Here is a 25,209-nt window from a genome sequence, read left to right on the forward strand (position 1 = left end):
GGTTCTGGTCGTCCCAAACGTCTTCCATTTTTAGGATTATGGAGGCCACTGTGCTCTTAGGAACCTTAAGTGCAGCAGAAATCTTTTTGTAACCTTGGCCAGATCTGTGCCTTGCCACAATTCTGTCTCTGAGCTCTTCAGGCAGTTCCTTTGACCTCATGATTCTCATTTGCTCTGACATGCATTGTGATCTGGAAGGTCTTATATAGACAGGTGTGTGGCTTTCCTAATCAAGTCCAATCAGTATAATCAAACACAGCTGGACTCAAATGAAGGTGTAGAACCATCTCAAGGATGATCAGAAGAAATGGAAAGCACCTGAGTTAAATATATGAGTGTCACAGCAAAGGGTCTGAATACTTAGGACCATGTGATATTTCAGTTTTTCTTTTTTAATAAATCTGCAACAATGTCAACAATTCTGTGTTTTTCTGTCAGTATGGGGTGCTATGTGTACATTCATGAGGAAGAAGAATGAACTTAAATGATTTTAGCAAATGGCTGCAATATAACAAAGAGTGAAAAATTTAAGGGGGTCTGAATACTTTCCGTACCCACTGTATTTATATATTTTTATGCAACCACGTTGATATTTTTATATTCTATATGCTATCACGTTGATATTTATTCAGTCACATATTCAAATCTATTTATTTATCTATTTAACCACATTGTATTTAAATTTATGCAATCACGTTGATATTTAATTTATTTTATCTACACAATCACTTTACTCAATTTACATCCTGTGTGCAATTGCTCCGGTGTAACTTCACACAAATTTTTAATTACAAATTGACTGAACATGCAGTAACCCAGGAGAATTTTTTAGCCAACAGAGAAGTTTTGCAAGGATTTTCGGGAAAAACCAAGCACAAAATGGAATATCGCTGCCATGATTTCATAAAACAGAAGAGACGTTTGGATTGTTTGACACTTATGGCGCTTTTCCCCTGCATGGAACCGAACGGTCCGGCTCGCTTTTGTGCTTTTCCACTGCATGGTACGGTTTGGTACGGTACGGCGGCGCTTTTCCACTACATGGAACCGAATGATATGGCTCGCTTAAACAGTACCACCTCAGTTGTGGCTCCAAGAGGGCCGTACCGGTACCATATCCCACAATCCTTTGCATGCAGCCTTGACTGTTTGTCACTACTAGCCACTGATTGGTCAGAGAATCATTGTTATCCCACCCACTTTACTTTAGTGGAAAAGCAAACCGTACCAAACTGTACCGAACCCTTCCAACACCGTACCATGCGGTACCATGCAGTGGAAAACCAAACGGAGCCAAGCAGGGCCGAGTGGAGCCGAGCCGGTACTTGCAGTGGAAAAGTGCCAATACAGAACCAAGGCTTTTGAAAGAGTCAGGAATAAGGGCAACATGCACTTAGTTGTAAAATAACAGTAAATGGTAGAAAAAAAAGAAATTGGCAGATTTATCTATATTAGAAACAAGGAAATCTGACAAAGAAATCAATATTGGTGCAACAATCCAAAAATCCTGCTGTTGCATAAAGTCTCATATGTAACTGGTCACTGAGGTCATCTAAAAATGAAAGGTTAACAGAGTTAAATTGTTACATGATGAGGTAATCTAATGACAGAGGAAATATAATTGCTTACATATTTCGGAGCACAAACTCCCACTTGCCTGCGTCACTTTATAAATCACTTTGAAATATTCTGTGTGCTTCCTCAGTTATGCTAAACTCTTTGCATCCGTGTTTAGTTAATACGAGTGCAGAGGCGTTGGGGAGACAAAGTCAGTCTATGGCGTCGCATATCGTTTTGTTTATTTCCAGTAAGCATACATGAGCAAGAGACTAATTTAACCGGTACAGTTCTAAGCAGGATCACATGGCGTGCTGTTATTCTATGAATATTAGCAAGAACGCACATAGACAGGACTGGGGAGATCAATCATTGAGCAACCAAAGCTATTCCCCATACACAAGATGCATGAGCTGCCATGATGGTAGTCCCATCTTTGCCCATTTGTGTACCCCGGATAGGATTTTTAAGCAGGATCACTAAGTCAAGCAAATAATTGATGAAAAAAAAAAAAAAAAGTATGATTTAACTAACCACATATTCAGTGGTGTATTTTGGTTTTATGCTGCCCTAGGCAAGACTAAAATTGCGCCCCCCCCCCCCCCCTCTTATGTAAATATGCCCCACTTTTTTAACAGATGTGACTCCCTCCAAAATTGAAGGACTACAAGTCCCAGCATGAACCCCTGAGATCTCACGAGAGGGGGGGGTGAGAGGGGGTGGGAGGAAGTGGGAGAGTGAGAGGGGGGTGGGTGAGGGAGAGAGAGAGGGGGGGTGGGTGAGGGAAGGAGAGAAAGAGAGAGGGGGGATGAGAGATAGAGAGGGGGGGCAGGTGAGGGAGAGAGAGGGGGGATGAGAGAGAGAGAGAGAGAGAGAGAGAGAGAGAGAGAGAGAGAGAGGGGTGAATCAAAGAGAGAGAGAGAGAGAGAGAGAGAGAGAGAGAGAGAGAGAGAGAGAGAGGGGGGGGATGAGAGAGAGGGGGGATGAGAGAGAGGGGGGATGAGAGAGAGAGGGGAGAGAGAGAGAGAGAGGGGGGGGAGAGAGAGAGAGAGAGGGGGGAGAGAGAGAGAGAGGGGGGAGAGAGAGAGAGAGGGGGGAGAGAGAGAGAGAGAGAGGAGAGAGAGGAGAGAGAGAGAGAGGAGAGAGAGAGAGAGGGGAGAGAGAGAGAGAGGGGAGAGAGAGAGAGAGAGAGAGAGAAAAAGAGAGAGAGAGAGAGAGAGAGAGAGAGAGAGAGAGAGAGAGAGAGAGAAATGAATGAGAGAGAGAGGAGGGATGAGAGAGGGAGGGATGAGAGAGAAGGGGGGTGAGAGAGAAGGGGGGTGAGAGAGAAGGGGGGTGAGAGAGAAGGGGGGTGAGAGAGAAGGGGGGTGAGAGAGAAGGGGGGTGAGAGAGAAGGGGGGTGAGAGAGAAGGGGGGTGAGAGAGAAGGGGGGTGAGAGAGAAGGGGGGTGAGAGAGAAGGGGGGTGAGAGAGAAGGGGGGTGAGAGAGAAGGGGGGTGAGAGAGAAGGGGGGTGAGAGAGAAGGGGGGTGAGAGAGGGGGGATGAGAGAGCGAGAGAGAGTGGGGGGATGAGAGAGAGAGGGAGGACGAGAGAGAGAGAGAGAGAGAGAGAGAGAGAGAGAAGGGGATGAGTGAGAGATAGAGAGGGGGGTGAGAGAGAGAGGTGGGGTGAGAGAGGCGGTTCTAGCAACCAGTGGCCAATAGAGTCTCAGGTGGAGGGGGGGTGGCTTTTTTGCTGCCCCCCCGCAAAGTGCCGCCCTAGGCCTGGGCCTTGTTGGCCTAGGCCAAAATACAGCACTGCACATATTTAGATGCAAGAAAGTAAAGGATTAGTTCACTTTTGAAAACAAAATAAAAAATTACCATATGCAGTCCATGTACCCCATTAGGACCAGCGCCCCCTAGCAGTACAAGAGCGAACGCCATCTGAGTCGACACAGATTACCTTTAAACACTTACTGCCCCGTCGCAGTCCCTGAGCTCACCTGCTCAGTGGAGAGAACAATGTGCATGCACACAGAAGGACAATGCTTGCTCCTGCACTGCTAGGAGATGCTCATCCTTACGGCTGGTCCAACCTAGAGAAGAGCACCAGATAGAACAGAAAACAAAAGCTTTTGGGGACAGGCTTTACTCTGTCAACAAATAGCCTACAGGTATAAACGCATACTTTCAAAATCCAATTTGTTTCTAATAATGGAATGGTGCTTGTGGACGCCAGAGGTTGCTTTTTTTTTTTTTTTTTATAAAGGTGAACTAACGCTTTAAAGTCACCGCTCTCCCCAGCCCAGGATACAGACTCACCTTAATCAGACGGCCAGAGCCATCATTTACCCTTAGGCTACGTTCACATCTTGGTGTTGCTATTTACAGATGTTTTTACAGGCGTTTTTAGGTTGACAAGTGACCAATGGAAAAAAATAAAAATGCCTGTAATCTGCCCAAAAAGAAGCTCATGTACTTGGGCATTGGGCATTTTGCTTAAAACGTCAAAACGCTCAGATGTGAACAGGGGCCATTGAAATGAATAGGATTTATCTTGTTGGGCATTATTTGAGCTGATCCTAGAGCAGAAAAACGCCCCAAAACGCCCCAACTTAGCCTTAGAGTCTCAGGCCGATTGTCAAGGATTCATTTTAGAGCCAAAACACACGTGGGACAGGTAACACGTTATTGAACAGCACTGGTGTTGCACATGTGCAGCAGAACACTACAAAGGTGCGTTGTGGGCGCTGCGTCAGAGAAAATGCTGCATGCCCGCTATTAGTCTACTCTTTTTCATTGGCAGGCCATTCAAAGTCAATGGGCTGCTTTGGCACAAGTTAATGGCTGACAACGCATGTGCGTTAGGAAAGGACACGTTTAGACTCCATTCACACTAACGCGACTTGTCAGACGACTTGGTCGCCTGACAAGTCGCGGTCGGTCGCCCGCCATTGAATTGTACAGGACCTGTTCTATTAGGAGCGACACAAGCCGCTCCGACTTAGAAAAAGGGTCCTGTACTACTTTGGGGCGACCTGGAGGCGACTTGCATTGACTTCAATTATATGAAGTCCGTGCAAGTTGCGCCGAGGTAGCGGTGCACGCTGTGCACCGCAACTTCACAGGTCGCCCCAGCAAGTCGTGTCGCCCCTGTCTTAAAATGGGCCCTTAAAACAGAAGTCAAACCTAATTTTGGAAAATAGGGAATGGATAAAACTACTGTCAGGTTTGTACTAAAATTCAGGGCCCCTTTACAAGGGTTTCACCTCACTTAACCCTCTCTCGTCTCCAGAAGATATAAAATATTCATATGGATCAATTCTGTATATCTTATTATTATTAATAAAATGTAATTTTTGTACTTCAAGCTGCTTGGTTCTTTAAAGCCTACTTTTTTTTAGACTGTTCTATACAGCTGTAATTCTTCTTTGTATTTTTGTTCACCTCACTTAAACCTGGTGACAACATTTTCATCACACAGGAAGTGAGAGAAAAATCAAAATAGGAAGTTTTTATTTCTGTGTTGCTGGTAAAGATTTTCCATCACTTCTTGTCTGGTGAAAGTTGTCACTGGGACAGAAAGGGAGCAAAAAAATCACACCAGAGCTCACGACTGTAGTAAAGACTAGACAGGGGTTATAATTAAAAAAAAAAAAAAGAAAAAAAGTGTTTAGATGGATATACATGTTCAATTTTCTGTTAGATTTACCAAAACCCATATAACATGGGGTCAAGACTAAACAACACTTTCAATAGAATCCTGTAAGGCAGGTCTTTGTACTACATAGGTGAAGGTAAATCTAAAGAAAATTGTAAGAAAATTGTATAATGTATGGCTAGCCTTAGATAGAGTTACCCTTTGAAGTGAACCTGTGAGGTCCTAAAACGCTGTGCATTTTAAAAATACTGAAGTACAAGCAGTCCTGTTTTTCAACACAGCGCAGTGTAAGGAAATCCACTGCTCCCTTTGTGGCGACTGAAAGTTTTTAAGATGTCCATGTGATATCTCAGTAAAGTTTGTTTAAAAAAAAAGGAAACAGCCCACCATGCTCAGGGCATGAATGAGCCCTTAAGGTTAGGAATAGGGTCAACTATGACTTTTGAAGAGCACCCCAATGCCCGAAAACTTTCTGGGTCACTGGATTAGATCCAGCATGCAGCACATGAAGTCTTGAATCCTCATCTGAACATTTACTGCAGTTTAATGATTAAAAGTATTGAAATCGCTAACCAGCATGACCGGCAGGCAACCAGCAATGGCAGCCTACATACTTCCTGTAGTACAGGTTTCCTTTATTACAAACAGAGTAAACTGAACTCCTATAGCTCTTCCTGCAAAACACCCAACTCAGCAACACCTAAAATCGTTTTTGATAACCTTTTTACCTGAGAGGAACCCTTGAAAAAATTATTGGGCCTCATGGAATCACTGATCAAACCAATTCACTGCGGGGTCAGTGGAAAAATATCCCTTATGTTGGTGAGCATTGGAAAGAATGCCCTCCTTAGTGGTCAGAATGTCACCTTCACAGAGAGCTAAAAAAGATCATGGGTGTCCTGCCTGGCTCTGCCAAACGGGATTGCCCCTGAAACTATACAGGCCAAATCAAATTGGAGGTCAATAAGCCACAGGAAAAATAAGAAACCTTAGCAACCTCTGGAGGAACCCTAGGGTTCTACATAACCCTGGGTGAGAAAGATTGACCTAGAAGTTCCTGCAGTTTCCATCCAATTTTGTCTTGTGGACATCAGACACCCTGACTGATGAAAACAAGGTATGCAGTGCTTATTAAAGTAATCACCAATATCGTCAATAGTTGAAGTAAAGATAGGAACAGTACATCAAAACAGTGACTATGAGCAAAGAATAAAGTCCATAGGGAAGAGAGTCCAATAGGAAGTCTCAAGTGTTGAATTAGAAGATATAACCTCCACCATTCACCAGTGAGTATGGCCTCTTACCATAATCAGATGATCCCCATTACAGGGATCTCAAACGCTATCAATAGGGACTCCTCATACACCACAGCATATGGACCAGTAGATAATATCCGCCAACAGGAAATGCCTCTGAGTGCTCAATCCCGGTCCTCTCAGGGGAGTGTCAATGGACACAATCAGCATGTAAAACAGGAAAAACACTCACATGTTAATCGATGTATAAAGCATCTGAAGTCAATGTCCTGTGGGGGACTTCACAGAAGGACAGTGTGGTAGCTGTAGCCGTGTTGCATCTACCTCCAAAAGGATAGACGCTGGAAGGTGTTCATTCGGCGGACATCACCGGTCCCCTACCGGTTTCGTCAGATCTTGACGTCATCAGGGGGCGTGGTCTAACACCGCCGATCACCCGCACTAAATGGCCCAAAGAGGCGGAAGGGGAGGAGCGGTATGCGTATGGTATACCCTGACTGATCCCACATTACAATGTTTCACATCTGAGCTATCAGCAGGCCCGAACTATGGTTAGGACTGCAAGGCTATAACTATGTTCATGGCTTTAAGTGGCAGATCACAGATGCATATGAGGAGGCTTCAGATGGCCCTGAGGGCAGCTTTCCAAGGCTGCTTTTTTACTATTCTTTATAGGCCTCAGAGCCTCTCTTATCTTCTCCACACACATTCTGTACTAACGTTGGTTTCAAGTTACAAAGTCAGTGACAACAAAGTCCCCAGTGAGGATGTGAGTACTTGTAATCATCTTGCAACAATGCACCAATTATAAAAGGCTAGTGCTACTTGTCTACCTACTACTTTCACCTAATGACTTGTTTATGACTAGCTTTAGGGCTTCATTCAAATTATGAGGAACGTGACACTAGGCTATGGACATCTCAACTTCCTGGGTTCCTTAAGGCGAGGAACAAATGGTTTTCAACCTGTATTACACGTATCTGCTGAAATTTCTGACCTTGTAGATGTTATCACTGCTATATAAAGATCCTATAATTAATAATACCATCTTGCTAGAGGCGATTGTAGCCGTATTAGTGCACTTGCAGTAGAAACAATCGAGTACTGTCCGTGATACTTTTTTTTTTATTTGCGCTAACATACAATTTGTCAGGACAAGCTTCTGGATGTGTGCCCTTCTTCAAGGTCCAAGCAGTACTGATTGACAACGTTTCAGCAGAATGTTAAAAAGAAAGAAAAAAATCAAATAAAAAATAAAGCACAATCTGAGGAAACAAAAAGCGAAAAAACTAGAGATTCACCAAAATTCCCACCGCCGAAACATATCAGCCAAAAATAGTGTTATTCGCATTTTGCCGATAATGGCACTGAAGAAGCACATGATTTTACCACGATTTTACTGTGCTTTTTATAGGTCATGTGACTCAAAAACTGCTTCAATAAGGTAACATGGGTGCATTATTGATGCGTTCTTGCAGCATTTTCAATGCATTTTAATGGAGAGGTGTTTTTTTTTAACCACTTGCCAACCATTCGCACTAGTTATACTGTGGCAGGTTGGCTCTGTTGCGCGAGACAACGTACATGTACGTAGCTTAGTGTAGCAGTTAGTGTGGGCGCACGCGGCGATTGGCTAGAGGAGAAGCCAATCAGTGGGTCCGGCGAACGCGATCGCTCCCCATGGAGACAGAACGGCGGTCTGCAGATGTAAACACGGAAGACCGCTGTTCTGTCAGTGATGAACACACAGATTCTGCGCTCCTCCTATTTAGGAAAACAGGTCTCTGTGTTTATCCAGTGAGCCCATCCCCCACACAGTTAGAAAGCACCCCCTAGGGACACATTTAACCCTTTGATCACCCCTGGTGTTAACCCCTTCCTTGCCAGTGTCATTAGTACAGTAACAGTGCATATTTGTAGCACTGATTACTGTAGTAATGTCACTGGTCCCCCCAAAAGTATCAAAAATGTCAGTTAGGTGTCCGATCTGTCTGCCACAATGTCACAGTCCCGCTAAAAAACGCTGATCGCTGCCATTACTAGCATTTTACAGCAGAAAGTAAAAAATATTGTTTTGTTTTTTTCAGAATGGTCACTTTTTTTTGTTTATAACGAAAAAATTTAATTTGCAGAGGTGATCAAATACCACCAAAAGAAAGCTCTATTCGTGGGAAAAAAAAGGACATTAATTTTATTTGGGTACAGCGTCGCAGTTGTCAGTTAAAATAACGCAGTGCCGTATCGCAAAAAAAATGGCCTGGTCATTAAGGGGGTAAAACCTTCTGGTCCCTAAGTGGTTAAACTGACCAAAATGCAGCAAGAAAGATTTTTAACACTACAACAGAAGCGCAGCGGACCATTGTAAAGACATAGAACTTAAAGGGATACATTTATCTTCAGATTTTCTCACACTATAGGTGCCAATAATAGCCGACAATAAATTCATATTCATTTAAATTCATGATATTATTGAATAGTCAAATATAATAGAATTCTATACAAAAAATACATTTTTTAAAAACTGTCATTTTCCAATTTGGTTTTCAGCCAAGTGCATCCAGCATTTTTGGTTTCCGTACCAAAATTTCCATTTGGTACACCAAAAAAATCATACACAGCAACTATCCTAGTTTAATTACCATTGCTGTGTACATTTATTTGTTTGTTTGTTTTCTCTCAATCAGAATTTGGCCCCTTTCACACAGGCGATCCGTCTGTCAGTTTTTCAGGCGGACCTGATCGGATGCTCCATGCATCCCTATGGGACAGCGGGTGTCAGCGGAAATCCGATCCGATCCTGTCCGTGAAATCCGGACGGATGGAAACCCTTTTTTCCATCTGTCTGGAGGATCAGCTCAGATGAAAACGGACAGGCAGTCCATTCTCATCCGATCTCCCCATAGAGGACAGAGGGGATCTGACAGCTCTGTCTCTGCACACAGAGCGGAGACGGAGCCGTCACCTGCCTGCTCAGCGGGGATCAGCGAATCAATCCCCCACTGAGCAGAACGAACTCTGTCAGGCAGTGAGCCCATGTGAAAGGGGCCATTGTCTTTTTTTAATATTCTGCTAAAACTTAGTTAAAAAATAGAACTGCTTGGACCTTAAAGAAGGGGACATACCCTGAAAATTGTGTATGTGCATGGGTATCCGGAGCTGGCTGCATCCTAGCAACCAAGGAAAATAGTCATGAAGCTGTCTGCGTCCAGCAACCATGGACACTAGGAGGCAGAAGCCAATTGCACACTAGCAAATAGGGTGCATTTGCGCTGTACACATATATCATTTGCACAAACACTACATACATACAATATACAGACAAGATTTTATGTAGGATCTTACTGCCAGCAAGATCCTACCGAAAATCAAATGGCCCGTGGGCATGAACACTTGGTACTTTAGGCTTGGGTCACACCAGTGCAGGCCTTGCGGCCCATGTCTGCTCAGGCACAGCAGCTGTGCTGCGTGAACCACAGAAAAAAGGTGCAGGCATCTTTTACAAAATGCTGCTGCAGGGTCTTCTTGACCATGCAGTTTCCCTGCCTGTCCCGAACCCACCCAGCAGGCTGAGATGTGTGGGGGTGGCACTTAGAATGAATGGCAGCCCCGCACATCTCGCAAGAGAGGCACAATTCAGCTGCAGGAAATGATGGAAAATCCACAACCGTGAAACTGCAAACAATGAAAAGTTGACAAGGAAGTATTTTACTTATTGCTGTTGGAATTTCATTTTCTTCCTGTCTGGGGAAAAGGTTTTCTGCAGGATAGTAAATAATGAGAGATCTCTGTGACAGAGCCTCAGAGAGCAGAAAACATGACAGGGGATCCAATCCCTCCTCCATCCCCTATCCAAAACCTGAAAAAGGTCTTGCTTACAAATGGTGGAACGCTTTTCCAAGGGCGGTTGATTAGGCAATATCGCCCCTCCATAGCCTTTAACTCTGAAAAACCACGTGTGCATTGCACTTTATTGCAGAGCAATTGCGATTCAGCCCAGTTTACTTAAATTGGGGGAATCATTTTTGGGGTGGCATGTGCACAACCCTTATGGCTGCTGTGTTAGCTTAAGGGGGGCCATCAAACTGCAGCTCAACCGCCTTTTTTACACCCGTCAGCAACATGTATGAATGAGCCCTAAGAGGTCTGAGACATGGTACTTACTCAAGTAAACACACAAACTATAATACCAAAAGTATTGGGACTCCTGCCTTTACACGCACCGTTGGCCCCTCTTTGCAGCTTCACCTCTTCTGGGAAGACTGTCTACAAGGTTTAGGTGTATGTCTATGGGAATGTTTGACCATTCTTCCAGAAGCGCATTTGTGAGGTCAGGCACTGATGTTGGACAAGAAGGCCTAGCTCGCAGTCTGCGTCCTAATTCATCCCAAAGGTGTTCTATCGGGTTGAGGTCAGGACTCTGTGCAGGCCAGTCAGGTTCCTCCACCTGACAGCGAGTTTGGGGTGGAGGAACCTGACTGGCCTGCACAGAGTCCTGACCTCAACCCGATAGAACACCTTTGGGATGAATTAGGACGCAGACTGCGAGCTAGGCCTTCTTGTCCAACATCAGTGCCTGACCTCACAAATGCGCTTCTGGAAGAATGGTCAAACATTCCTATAGACACACTCCTAAATCTTGTGGACATCCTTCCCAGGAGAGTTGAAGCTGTTATAACTGCAAAGGGTGGGCCAACTCAATATTGAACCCTATGGACTGAGACTGGGATGCCATTTAAGTTCACTGTGTGTGTAAAGACAGGCATCCCAATACTTTTGGCAATATCATGTACAATCAGAGCCAGGTTACACAGGAAACTATGTAGCAGAGATTAGTAGCAACCACAAAGTAACACAAGCCTATACCAGAGTTATGTAACATGTGAAGTTTAGAGATAATCATCAAGACAATTGCCAAGAACCAGCCAATTATTTAACTGGCAAAAATAAAAAAAATATTGCATGATTAGAAGGCCAGAGTAATTGTTCTTCTCTAGTTCCTATTTACATGAAGGGTACATGGCTCAATTCAATGAGTGACGGTTCACACCGATGCCAGAAATCGCATGTGATTCGCACCGCACTGCTGTGCAGATCACATGCGATGTCTGTGCGATGAGATTTCAGCCACACAAAATGTATAGCTGAAATCGCATCACATTCGCACCAAAATGGTTCAGGACTCTTTGTTCTGCACTGGAATCAGATTGCATGGGTGTGTTCACACCTATGCAATCCGATTCCTGCACCATTTCTCAGTCTGCACTGCGATCCAATTTGGGGGCATCATTGACTTTACCACTGACACCCCCAGCGATTCGCAGATCTCAGTGTGAACCACTGTGCGATTCTGGTGCGATGCGGGAACCGACACTGATTTGCAGAGTTTCCCACATCGCATAAGTGTGAACTGGGACTAAAACTTTCAGTCCCGGTTCACACATATGCGATGCAGGAACCCTGCCAATCCACTGCGGGTTCCCACATCACACTGAACTCACAGGCAGTTCACACTGGCATATGCGAATCGCTGGGGGTGTCAATACAAAGTTAACGATACCCCCAGATCAGTTTGAATATTGTTCAGACATGAATCAGATCGCATAGGTATGAACACCCATGCAATCTGATTCTGGTGCGGACCCAAAAGGGTCCTGTGCGAGTTTGGTCGGAACGCAATGCAAATTCAGTCATACAATGTGCAGACATTGCATGTGATTTGCAGAGCAGTGCACTCCGAATCACATGCGATGTCTGTCATCGCATGTGTGTGGACCGGCTAAAATTGTGCATCAAAACAGCATTTTTTTTTGTTTTTTTTTTGTGGTAAAAAACACATATACTGATTTTGCATGAGATGTTTGGATCAAATGAGTAGCGAGATCCAAATATCGTATGTGATATTGTTTAGTGATTTGAGCCCATTGTGAGGTAAACACAGAAAATAAAAAGGAGGGAAATTGTAGCAGACAGCCTTTTGTACATAACTCATATAAACAACCACCACCAGGGGCAGATTTAGCGCTAGTTCACAACAACGGCTGCATCACACAGACATTTCAAGTTCAACTGGCTGCTGCACGGTGGCGGTGGATTGCCTCGCACTGCGCTGGAAAAAAGTATTGCATGTGGTACTTTTGTCAGTGCACACCATCGCAGCACAGTGGTGTGAGCCGCACACACAGGACACAAGGCATTATGCATTGTGATGTGCTGGAATAGTCGCACCTGGTGTAAATCTATCCTCGTGCCTCGATCACCTCAGGTGCGATGGCCCCCTCATACACAGGAATAATGCACAGCAAAACACTAAATTTGCACATAAAAGTCCACTTTAGCCACCAAAATTAGTTTAAAACCAAAATACAATATTTTCTTTTATTCAGTATTTTAGTAGTGTTTTCTCCCTGGAGTCTCAAAAGGCTTAAGGCCTGTTCACACGTCTGCACACTAAACTGGAGTGTGCGGGCAGTTGTCCGTTTTGACCTGCGCTGACATATGGGGTAGTGTGATGTGCGTTTTAACACATTACACTGTTCTTTATTTGTTTGGCAACTTTTTTTTGCAGTACACAAAGTGACACTCCATCCATGCCACCACACAGCAGCGCAGAGCGCTGCGCAGTGACATGCAGCCCCATCCAGTGAGGTGCAAAAAATAGCAGCACGTCTGCATTTTATTGCACCTCACCTTCAGCCTGTCAGCCGGTGAACAGGGACGCATCGGACCCCATGCAGCGAACCGCGGCCACAGCATATGTGAACCTGACCTTACTGATGATTGTAGGAGGTGAGGCAGCCATCTTGGACGCACTCAATACCAGAGTAAAAACTTTTACTGATGATTGCAGGCTAAATATTTCTTCCAAAGATGCACAGTAATAAAAAGAAAAAACTTTTTTTGTTTTTTTTATTAATGATACTTTGTATAGAGGGGAGCTCCTTCTGGCAGAGGGTTAGGGGCAACTGCCCCTCATATATCTGGCACTGACACCTACATATAAATCCCATAGTACATATCTAGAAAATAAAGTCTATAGTTCCCATATGTACAGTTTATGTCACTGTGTAATAAAGGTAACCTTTAAAGACTGGGGACGTGCTCTTTATTGTTTAATTATGTACAATACGGTCTCATTTAGGAAAGATTTACCACAAACATAAAATGTGTTAAAGGGAAAGTGCAGTCTGAGTAGGGATATTAAAGGGAATCTTCACTGACAGAAATTTTTTTACTCTGGTATAATTTATCAGTTCTAAAATATAGTTTGGCAGCTCAAGTGAAGCACACCCTTAGTCCCGGTTTACACATATATGCGATGCGGGAACCCTGCAAATCCACTGCGGGTTCCCGCATCGCATTCAACTCACAGGCAGTTCACACATGACACATGCGAATCACTGGGGGTGTCAATACAAAGTTAAAGACACCCCCAGATTATTTTGCATATCGCAGTGCGAACTGTCAGTTCGGACATTAAATGGATCGCAAAGGTGTGAACACCCATGCGATCAGATTCTGGTGCGAACCCAAAAAAGGGTCCTTTGCGTTGTGTACGAATCCGATGCAAATTCAGCCATACAATCTGTATGGCTGAATTTGCATCACACACATGTGATTTTCAGAGCAGTGCGCTGCAAATCACATGCGATGTCTGTCATCACATATATGTGAACTGGTACTTAGAGAAAGTCGCCTACGACTGCCTGTGTGTGCGCACCCACAACCTCATAATGATGCTGTGTCGTTCATTTTTAAAGTGTGCCAACATCATAGTTATTGATTAGTTATTGAGAAAAGTAAAGGACATTTTGCGCAGAGGTACTGGAGTTATGTGTTTGGTGCGGTCCGTGTTTGCACAGGCACAGAAGTTTATTCACCTGAATGGAATGCTGTACCAGCGAGAAACCGTTTTAAAACCTCAGCTGCAGGGAAATCGTATGATGCTTTTGCGCCATGCAATGTCAGACACCCACATATGCATATGTGTGTTTAGATGCGTGGTGGTGCCATTACGCCCTACACCTCTTCTAAAAGAGCAGTGTTGTGGGTGCAGGAACAGGTGTGATTCCCTCAACCACTCGCACAAGGATGAACCTAGCCTTAGGCTGGCCATACACCATACAATTTTCTTGTTCAACTTTCCTTTAGATTTACCAAAACCATATAATATAAGTTCAAACCTGAACACTTTCAATTTGTATGCAATCAGGCAGGCCCTTGCACTACATAGTTGAAGGTAAATCTAAAGGAAATTGAATAAGAAAATTGTATGGTGTATGGCCAACCTTAGACAGCTGTGTTCTAAAGAGGATACAGTTTGAGTTTATTAAAGCGGAGTTCTGCCCAAAAGTGGAACTTCTGCTTTAAGGCCTCCTGATCCCCCGACATGCCACATTTTTCATGTCATTTTTTTTGGGGGGGGGTACCTAGTTTTGATAGGTACCCGCTCCCACTTCCGCTCGGCCGCCTAGGCGACTCGAGCAGTTCTCCTCTCTCCCTCCCTGCAACCTTCTGGGACACATCACAGGTCCCAGAAGATTGCCCGGCCACTCAGGATGCGCAGCGTAACTCGCACATGTGCAATGCGCACCCGGCTGTGAAGCCGCAAGCTGCCCACACCAGTGATGCCAGCGCTGCGGGGAGAACCGAGGCTCCCGCTGGCTGCATCGCTGGATCGTAGGACAGGTGAGTGTGTGTTTATTAAAAGTCAGTAGATACACTTTTTGTAGCTGCTGACATTTAATAAAACACAAAAAAGGACTGGAACTCCACTTTAAGGAACTTTTTTGGAAATATTGTGGTTAGCAGTCCTGCCTTGCAGCACTGGGGTTCTCAGTTCATATCCCAACCATGGAACTACCTGCCTGGATATTGCATGCTCTTCCCTCCGGGTACCCGGTTTCCTCCCACACTCCAAAGACATGCTGGTAGGTTATTTGTCTCCTGTCTAAAATGGCCCTAGTATGTGTATGGATGAATTAGGGACTTTAGATTGTAAGCTCCTTGAAGGCAGAGACTGTGAAATGAATGTACAATATATGTAACATGCCGTGTAAATGGTCATTCCTTTATAAATAAATAAACATACACTATATATTTTGTAGTGGGCTGCATACAGCTGTAGGTTGTTATATTGCAACATCCTGACATTGGATGCAGGCAATGTGTGTCCAGGGTCAGTGTCTCTGCTGAGTTTCTGCCTTTAGCAGTATGGAGGGGGGGACAGCAGTGCTGCATCCAGAGGTGACATTTAGCTGAGCACAGTAAACTACCTACCATACCCCCCCCCCCCCCCCCCCCCAGCCACCTGTGTGATCGCAGCCCCCATACAGATTTTTAGTGCATTTTCAAGCATTTCTTGGGCCAACAAAAGTCAAATAACATGGAGAAATACATAGGAGCCTGTTCACATATATACATACAGTACATGAAAATACTCCAAAAATGTATGTACATTGTTTTCCATTGGCGTTGGTTTATATGTGTCGACATGTGTTTTTATGTGCTTTAAACTGCTAGGAGTCCTTGAAAGGGACAAAGTTATAAAGTTTTATTTCACAATAGATTTGCATTGTGTTGATGTGCATGCACATGACACCAGTATTATGGTGTGTACATTGTTTTCTATCTGATCTTGTGATGACCGGTGATCTTCCATTGCGGTAAAACACAGGTCCCTCCGTATGTGTGAACAGGACCTGAGTGCACCAAGCAGAGACTTGGAGCGTTGCTCTATTTATTACATATTGTAACACTAAAATGCATGTGAGATGGCTCGTTAGTGCACTGCTACTGAGATCTATGGGGCCCAAAATGTGCGTTGATGCAGCAAAACAAACACACCAAACGTACCATTGTTCCCAATGCATGGCATCGTGGTGCACAGGTGTGAGCGGTCCTATAGACAGGAATGGCAATCCTTCTCTCTATTAATGTGAATTAAACTGCAGCACACCGACAGCCCATTCACCTGTCTGATGACCCCCACCTGTCTTATGACCCCCCCCCCACACACACACACCTGTCTGATGGTGGATTCCCCAACTGTCTGATGACCCCCCCCCCCCCACACACACCTGTCTGATGGTGGATTCCCCAACTGTCTGATGACCCCCCCCCACACACCTGTCTGATGGTGGATTCCCCAACTGTCTGATGACCCCCCCCCCCCACACACACCTGTCTGATGACCCACACACACCTGTCTGATGGTGGATTCTCCAATTGTCTGATGACCCCCCCCCCCACACACCTGTCTGATGGTGGATTCCCCAACTGTCTGATGACCCCCCCCCACACACCTGTCTGATGGTGGATTCCCCAACTGTTTGATGACCCCCCAACTGTCTGATGACCCCCCACACCTGTCTGATGACCCCTCTGCCACCTGTCTGATGACCCCCCCCCCCCCACACACACCTGTCTGATGGTGGATTCCCCAACTGTCTGATGACCCCCCCACCCCCCACACCTGTCTGATGACCCCTCTGCCACCTGTCTGATGACACCCCCCCCCCCCACACACACACACACACCTGTCTGATGGTGGATTCCCCAACTGTCTGATGACCCCCCACACCTGTCTGATGACCCCTCTGCCACCTGTCTGATGACCCCCCTCCACCTGTCACCTGTCTGATGACCCCCCCTCCACCTGTCTGATGACCCCCCCTCCACCTGTCTGATGACCCCCCCCTCCACCTGTCACCTGTCTGATGAATCCCCCAACTGTTTAATGACCCCCCTGACACCTGTCTGATGACCCCTGATCTGTCTGATGACCCCCCTCCACCTGTCTGGGGGCTATGGGGGGCGCTGTACGCACTTCTGTCATCATCAGCACTACTTTCTCCCAAGTTGCCCTCCAGCAGAAGATGATGTGTGTATAGAAGTATCAGATGGTGGTGTATGTATTTATGTGGGGGGGGGGGGGGTCATGGATCTGTCACCTAGTCATGTGACCCATGCTGGCTCTAGTACTGGGGGGGGGGGGGGGTGACCTGTCACTGATCATGTCATCTCATACTACAACATGGAGCAGAACCCTAGGGGGGTATGTCTGTCCAGGCTGACCCCACACACAGAGGGTCCTATACTGACAGATCGCACAGTATGACGTCACCGGTGTCCCCATACACACAGCACAGTGTAGGTGTCCCCATGCTACAGACACTTACCGCAGTCCAGCCGGACCAGTTGCGGCAGGCGGTGGGAGCTGACGATGAGATCCAGGGGGAAGGAGGCCGAGCTCCACTTCACATCCTTCACAGACGGGGCTAGAGTGTCCATCTTCTTCCCCCTTCCCCGGCCGGGGGGGGACACTACGATCGGGGGCTCCAGGAGGAGGGAGAGAGGGGGTGCTCAGCTCATACTCCCCCCGGCTGGCTGCAGATGGTTGTGCCCGGCTCTGTCTCCGCTCCGGAGTGTACGAAGACTCACCATAACAGCGACTGATCAGCGGGCTGTACGGAGGAAGGAGCCGCCTGTCACCCCGGAGATCCGCCTCCTCCTCCCAACACATCCACACCGACAGGAGGACACTTCCTACACCGCCAATGACGGCGTCCCGGACCCACACTGATCCCTACTGGCCACTCCCGCTACTGCACCTCCACTCCATAGGGAGAGAGAGAGAGAGGACTCATCCATACAAATCTCCCATCTCTACATAGAAATCTATTCATTAATGTCTGAGTGCAGTCATCACAGAGGATACAAGGAATCCTAATGACTGAATCTATACAAATCTCCCCATCTATACATCTCTACATAGAAATCTATTCATTCATGTCTGAGTGCAGTCATCACAGAGGATACAAGGATTCCCAATGACTGAATCTATACAAATCTCCCCATCTATACATCTCTACATAGAAATCTACTCATTAATGTCTGAGTGTAGTCATCACAGAGGATACAAGGAATCCTAATGACTGAATCCATACAAATCTCCCCATCTCTACATAGAAATCTACTCATTCATGTCTGAGTGCAGTCATCACAGAGGATACAAGGAATCCTAATGACTGAATCTATACAAATCTCCCCATCTATACATCTCTACATAGAAATCTATTCATTCATGTCTGAGTGCAGTCATCACAGAGGATACAAGGATTCCCAATGACTGAATCTATACAAATCTCCCCATCTATACATCTCTACATAGAAATCTACTCATTAATGTCTGAGTGTAGTCATCACAGAGGATACAAGGAATCCTAATGACTGAATCCATACAAATCTCCCCATCTCTACATAGAAATCTACTCATTCATGTCTGAGTGCAGTCATCACAGAGGATACAAGGATTCCCAATGACTGAATCCATACAAATCTCCCCATCTCTACATAGAAATCTACTCATTAATGTCTGAGTGCAGACATCACAGGGGGTACAAGGAATCCTAATGACTGAATCCATACAAATCTCCCCATCTATACATCTCTACATAGAAATCTACTCATTAATGTCTGAGTGTAGTCATCACAGAGGATACAAGGATTCCCAATGACTGAATCTATACAAATCTCCCCATCTATACATCTCTACATAGAAATCTACTCATTAATGTCTGAGTGTAGTCATCACAGAGGATACAAGGAATCCCAATGACTGAATCTATACAAATCTCCCCATCTATACATCTCTACATAGAAATCTACTCATTAATGTCTGAGTGTAGTCATCACAGAGGATACAAGGAATCCCAATGACTGAATCTATACAAATCTCCCCATCTATACATCTCTACATAGAAATCTACTCATTAATGTCTGAGTGTAGTCATCACAGAGGATACAAGGAATCCCAATGACTGAATCCATACAAATCTCCCCATCTCTACATAGAAATCTACTCATTAATGTCTGAGTGCAGTCATCACAGAGGATACAAGGATTCCCAATGACTGAATCCATACAAATCTCCCCATCTCTACATAGAAATCTACTCATTCATGTCTGAGTGCAGTCATCACAGAGGATACAAGGATTCCCAATGACTGAATCCATACAAATCTCCCCATCTCTACATAGAAATCTACTCATTAATGTCTGAGTGCAGACATCACAGGGGGTACAAGGAATCCTAATGACTGAATCCATACAAATCTCCCCATCTATACATCTCTACATAGAAATCTATTCATTAATGTCTGAGTGCAGTCATCACAGAGGATACAAGGATTCCTAATGATTGAACAGTGCTACATGTTAACATGTTTGACATGTTAGTAAACTATACAAATGATCACATCCGGGTGGATTGTTATCAGGACAAATCAGGCTTTTACTTGGTGGTCAACGGTAATGGATATTGCCTGTTTTTTAATATTGTTTTTCAATCAAAAGAAAACTGCCCAGAAACAATAGAGCACATTATGCTTGTTTTTTTTTTTATCCACTGGACCTCCAGAAGATTAACCCCTTCCTGGCCAGGCCATTTTTTTGCGATATGGTACTGCGTTACTTTAACTGACAATTGCACGGTTGTGTGACGCTGTACCCAAATACAATTTATGTCCTTTTTCCCCCATCTTTTGGTGGTATTTGATCACCTCTTCCTTTTTTATTTTTTGCGTTATAAACAAAGAATGATCGAGTATTTGAAAAGAAAAAACAATATTTTTTTTACTTTCTGCTGTAAAACATATCCAATAAAAAAAAAAAAAAACATGTTTCTTCATAAATGTTGGACAAAATGTATCCTGCTACATGTTTTTGGTAAAAAAAAAAAAAAAAAATTCCAATAAGCGTATATTGATTGGTTTGCACAAAAGTTATAGCGTCTGCAAACTATGGGATATTTTTATTTATTTTTTCCTAGTAATGGTGGTGATCACCAACTGATTGTGTCAGTTAGGTGTCTGGTCTGTCCGTCGCAATGTTCCAGTCCTGCTAAAATTCGCTAATCACCGCCATTACTGATAAAAAATAAATAAATAAAAAGTTCAAAAATCATTCCTGTAGTTTTTAAACACTATAACTTTTGCGCAAACCAATTAATATATGCTTTTTGGGATTTTGTTTTACCAACAATATGTAGCAGAATACAAATTGGCCTAAACTGATAAAAAAAAATTGGATTTTTAATTTTTTTTTATTGGGAATGTTTTATAGCAGAAAGTAAAAAATATTACGTTTTTTTCAAAATTGTTGCTATTTCTCTGTTTATAGCGCAAAATCTAAAAACCACAGAGGTGATCAAATACCACCAAAAGAAAGCTCTATTTGTGAGAAAAAAGGACATCAATTGTGTTTGGGTACAGCAGCGCACGACCGCGCAATTGTCAGTTAAAGAAACGTAGTGCTGAATCACAAAAAATGTCCGGTCATTAAGAGGATAAAACCTGCCGGAGCTGAAGTGGTTAATGACCAGGCCATTTTTTGCAATTCGGCACTGCGTTATTTTAATGGACAATTGTGCGGTTGTGCGACGCTGTACACAAATAAAATTGATGTCCTTTTTTTCCCACAAATAAAGCTTTCTTTTGGTGGCATTTGATTATCTGTGCAATTTTTTTTTTTTGCGCTATAAACAAAAAAAGAGCGACAATTCTAAAAAAACAAAAAAAAACAAAAACAAATATTTTTCACTTTCTGCTATATACCATTCTCAATTAAAAAAAAAATCAAATTTTTTCATAATTTTAGACCAATTTGTATTCTGCTACATATTTTTGATAAAAACAAATCCCAATAAGCGTATTTTGATTGGTGTGCGCAAAAGTTATCGCGTCTACAAACTAGTGGAAAGATTGATGTCCTTTTTATTTATTTATTTACTAGTAATAGCGGCTATCAGTGATTTTTAGCAGGACTGCGACATTGTGGCAGACAGATCGGACACCTAACTGACATTTTTACCACTTTTGGAGGGACCAGTGACATTACTAAAGTAATCAGTGCTAAAAATATGCACTGTTACTGTAATAATGACACTGGCAGTGAAGGGGTTAACCCAGGGGGCGATCAAAGGGTTAAATGTGAGCCTAGGAGGTAATTTTTACCTGTAAGGGGGATGGGCGTGTGAAATCAACACAGAAACCTGTGCTCCTAATTAGGAGGATCACAGGCGCTCTGTGCTGATTGACAACAACATGAGAAGGACGCACCGACCTTGTGCATTACCACTAAAAAGTTTATTAAAATCCAAATAGGTAGCATACATTATACTCACAAACATAAGATGTATACATGCATGTAAGAATTGGGAACAGATTGCCTCCAGACCACTTCTATACGGCTGGATGGCGTGATGGCGTCCACAATGACCTGACTTACGCGTTTCGAGGTAGAACCCTCTTCCTCAGAGCCAAAATCGTCACTGATGGTATGGAATAATGCCTAAATATCTATCTGTATTTCTCAGCATTGATCCTGACCAAATCTCCAACTCTATTTGCAGGAATGCAGCCCCAAACTTGCAAGGAACCTCCACCATGCTTCACTGTTCCCTACAGACACTCATCACTGTATCGCTCTCCAGCCCTTCGGAGAACAAACTGCATCCTGCTACAGACAAATATTAAAACCTCATGAAAGTAAAGTACAGAAACTTGAACAGGAATTAATTTTACTGTAGCAAGATGCTTACATTATTGCAATGTTTGTTTTAGCATATCATAGCATGTCACAGTGACTACACAACCTATACATCAGGGGTGTCCAAACTTCGGCCCGGGGGTCAGATGTGGACCTTTGTTTGCCTTTATCTGGCCCCTGGGGCACTATTCATCCCACTGATGTGAGACGCTATTCTGCCCTCTGATACCAAATATGGGGCATAATTCATACCTCCCAACTTTTGAAGTTGAGGATGAGGGACATTTAGGGGGGAGATTGACCTTTGGCGAGTGTAGCACAACGCAGCGAAAAGTTAGTGTGTTTTAAAAGTGGGCGTGGTTAAATTATGATGGCTGGTGGGGGGGGGGGGGGCAATCTGGCATCCTCTGTGTGCCGCAACCATTGCCTCCTTTAGCTACAGAGGCATCACCTGGGGGTGTAATCATACTGCGTCCATAATCCTTTGCTTCACAGCTTCACCCTCTGTTGAACGTGACCGATTCAAGTGAATGGCGCTGCCCTGCAAGTGCCCCACACCTGTGTGCAATGCACATGGTTGCAGCATGCTAGTGTCAGGCTGAGGTAGTAAAAGCAAAGACAAAGCTAAAACAAGACCTCTTTATCGCCTGTCAAATGCTCTCTGAAAAGCAATCCAAATGCTGATCACTCTTCAGAGACCAAACTGTTAACAAACCCTTCATTATTTTAATTTTTTTAGTATTTCTTTTTGTTTTACAGGTTTTTTTTTTTTTTTTTTTTACAAATTTAACAGCACTAATGTTGGACTTTGGTGAAATATCAGGGGTCTAAACAGTCTCATTTTGGAGACGGAAGATGGGACTGGGGCAGTGTTGGGGGTAACGAGTTACAATGTAACGAATTACAGTAACTACGTTACTATTTTTGGTAACGTAGTAAAGTTAAGCGTTACATTCGTAACATCGGTAACTAAATTACTTTACTTGGCTTGAGGAACGTGCTTTCCGGCGTTACTCAAGCCATGCCATACAGATACAGGCCAGGAGGCTGTAGCAGAGCAGGGACTTTTTTTCCATTTTCGGGCGCGCATAGGTATATGAAGTGCGGTCACATGCACCGCTTCACATTATAGTTCCGGCCATGCGCCGGCCGCCCACTGCCTATGCTCTGCCCTCCTCGATCAGCGGAGTGATTCTCCTCTCCCTCCGCAGGTGCCGGAGTGAGGGAGAAGTTTCTGTGAGGTGGCTCGTGGCTGAGAGGACACAGATCAGCAATCTCAGTAGCGGCGGTGGCGGACGGTGCACAGGCGAGCGGCAGTCAGTGACAGACAACTGAAAGGAAGGTAAAGTCCGCAGACTCCTTCCCCACTGTGCGCTAACATTTACATTATTAATAATCACAGCACAGCAGGTCCCTTATGGACGGTATGGGTCTGTGTCACGTGGCTGTTGGGTACTAGGTGACTTTGTTATGGACGTACAGTGTTAGTCTGATTCTGAAGCACCTAGTATAGCCATAACAAAGTCAGTACTTAACAGCCACATGACACTGTGACAGAGCCAAAGAGCCCCTGCTGTGCTGTGATCATTATAACAAGGATGATCATTAATGCACTATGGCATTGAAAGGGGGCACGCTGTGGTCAATCTGGGGGCACGCTGTGGTCAATCTGGCATTGAAAGGGGGAACACTGTGGTCAGTCTGGCATTGAAAGGGGGCACGATGGTCAGTCTGCATTGAAAGGAGGCACGCTGTGGTCACTCTGGCATTGAAAGGGGGCATGCTGTGGTCAATCTGGGGGCATGCTGTGGTCAATCTGGGGGCACGCTGTGGTCACTCTGGCATTGAAAGGGGGCACGCTGTGGTCACTCTGGCATTGAAAGGGGGCACGATGGTCAGTCTGCATTGAAAGGAGGCACGCTGTGGTCACTCTGGCATTGAAAGGGGGCACACTGTGGTCAGTCTGGCATTGAAAGGGGGCACGCTGTGGTCACTCTGGCATTGAAAGTGGGCATGCTGTGGTCAATCTGGGGGCATGCTGTGGTCAATCTGGGGGCACGCTGTGGTCACTCTGGCATTGAAAGGGGGCACGCTGTGGTCACTCTGGCATTGAAAGGGGGCACACTGTGGTCAGTCTGGCATTGAAAGGGGGCACGCTGTGGTCACTCTGGCATTGAAAGTGGGCATGCTGTGGTCAATCTGGGGGCATGCTGTGGTCAATCTGGGGGCACGCTGTGGTCACTCTGGCATTGAAAGGGGGCACGCTGTGGTCACTCTGGCATTGAAAGGGGGCACGATGGTCAGTCTGCATTGAAAGGAGGCACGCTGTGGTCACTCTGGCATTGAAAGGGGGCACACTGTGGTCAGTCTGGCATTGAAAGGGGGCACGCTGTGGTCACTCTGGCATTGAAAGTGGGCATGCTGTGGTCAATCTGGGGGCATGCTGTGGTCAATCTGGGGGCACGCTGTGGTCACTCTGGCATTGAAAGGGGGCACGCTGTGGTCACTCTGGCATTGAAAGGGGGCACGATAGTCAGTCTGCATTAAAAGGAGGCACACTGTGGTCACTCTGGCATTGAAAGGGGGCATGCTGTGATCACTCTGGCATTGAAAGGGGGCACGATGGTCACTCTGCATTGAAAGGGGGCACGCTGTGGTCAATCTGGCATTGAAAAGAGGCACGCTGTGGTCAGTCTGGCATTGAAAGGGGGCACACTGTGGTCACTCTGGCATTGAAAGGGGGCACGATAGTCAGTCTGCATTAAAAAGAGGCACGCTGTGGTCACTCTGGCATTGAAAGGGGGCACGATAGTCAGTCTGCATTAAAAGGAGGCACGCTGTGGTCACTCTGGCATTGAAAGGGGGCACGCTGTGGTCACTCTGGCATTGAAAGGGGACACGCTGTGGTCACTCTGGCATTGAAAGGGGGCACGCTGTGGTCAATTTGGCATTGAAAAGAGGCACGCTGTGGTCAGTCTGGCATTGAAAGGGGGCACACTGTGGTCACTCTGGCATTGAAAGGGGGCACGCTGTGGTCACTCTGGCATTGAAAGGAGGCACGCTGTGGTCATATATATATAACAATAAATATTGTATTGTTTTTTGTGCACTACAAATAAATATGCGCATTGGAATTTGTTCATATTATTTTTCAAAAGTAAAGTAATAAGTAGTGAAGTTACTTTGCAAATGAAGTAACTAGTAAAGT

At 44.9% G+C, this 25,209-nt stretch overlaps 1 protein-coding gene across 1 annotated transcript in view; it reads right to left on the minus strand.

Annotated features, from left to right (window-relative positions):
• The window catches only part of GAREM1 (GRB2 associated regulator of MAPK1 subtype 1), a 265,005-nt gene extending 247,072 nt beyond the window's left edge, over positions 1–17,933 (minus strand). The window contains exon 1 of the mRNA XM_082258311.1: positions 17,633–17,933. Within this exon, the coding sequence (XP_082114437.1) occupies positions 17,633–17,744 (112 nt within the window). The 5' untranslated portion in view covers positions 17,745–17,933. The remainder of the gene's footprint in view (positions 1–17,632) is intronic.
• Between the last annotated feature and the right edge of the window lie 7,276 nt (positions 17,934–25,209).

The sequence above is a fragment of the Pelophylax lessonae genome (assembly GCF_965119305.1).
Source record: "Pelophylax lessonae genome assembly, chromosome: 5".
Lineage (NCBI taxonomy): Eukaryota > Metazoa > Chordata > Amphibia > Anura > Ranidae > Pelophylax > Pelophylax lessonae.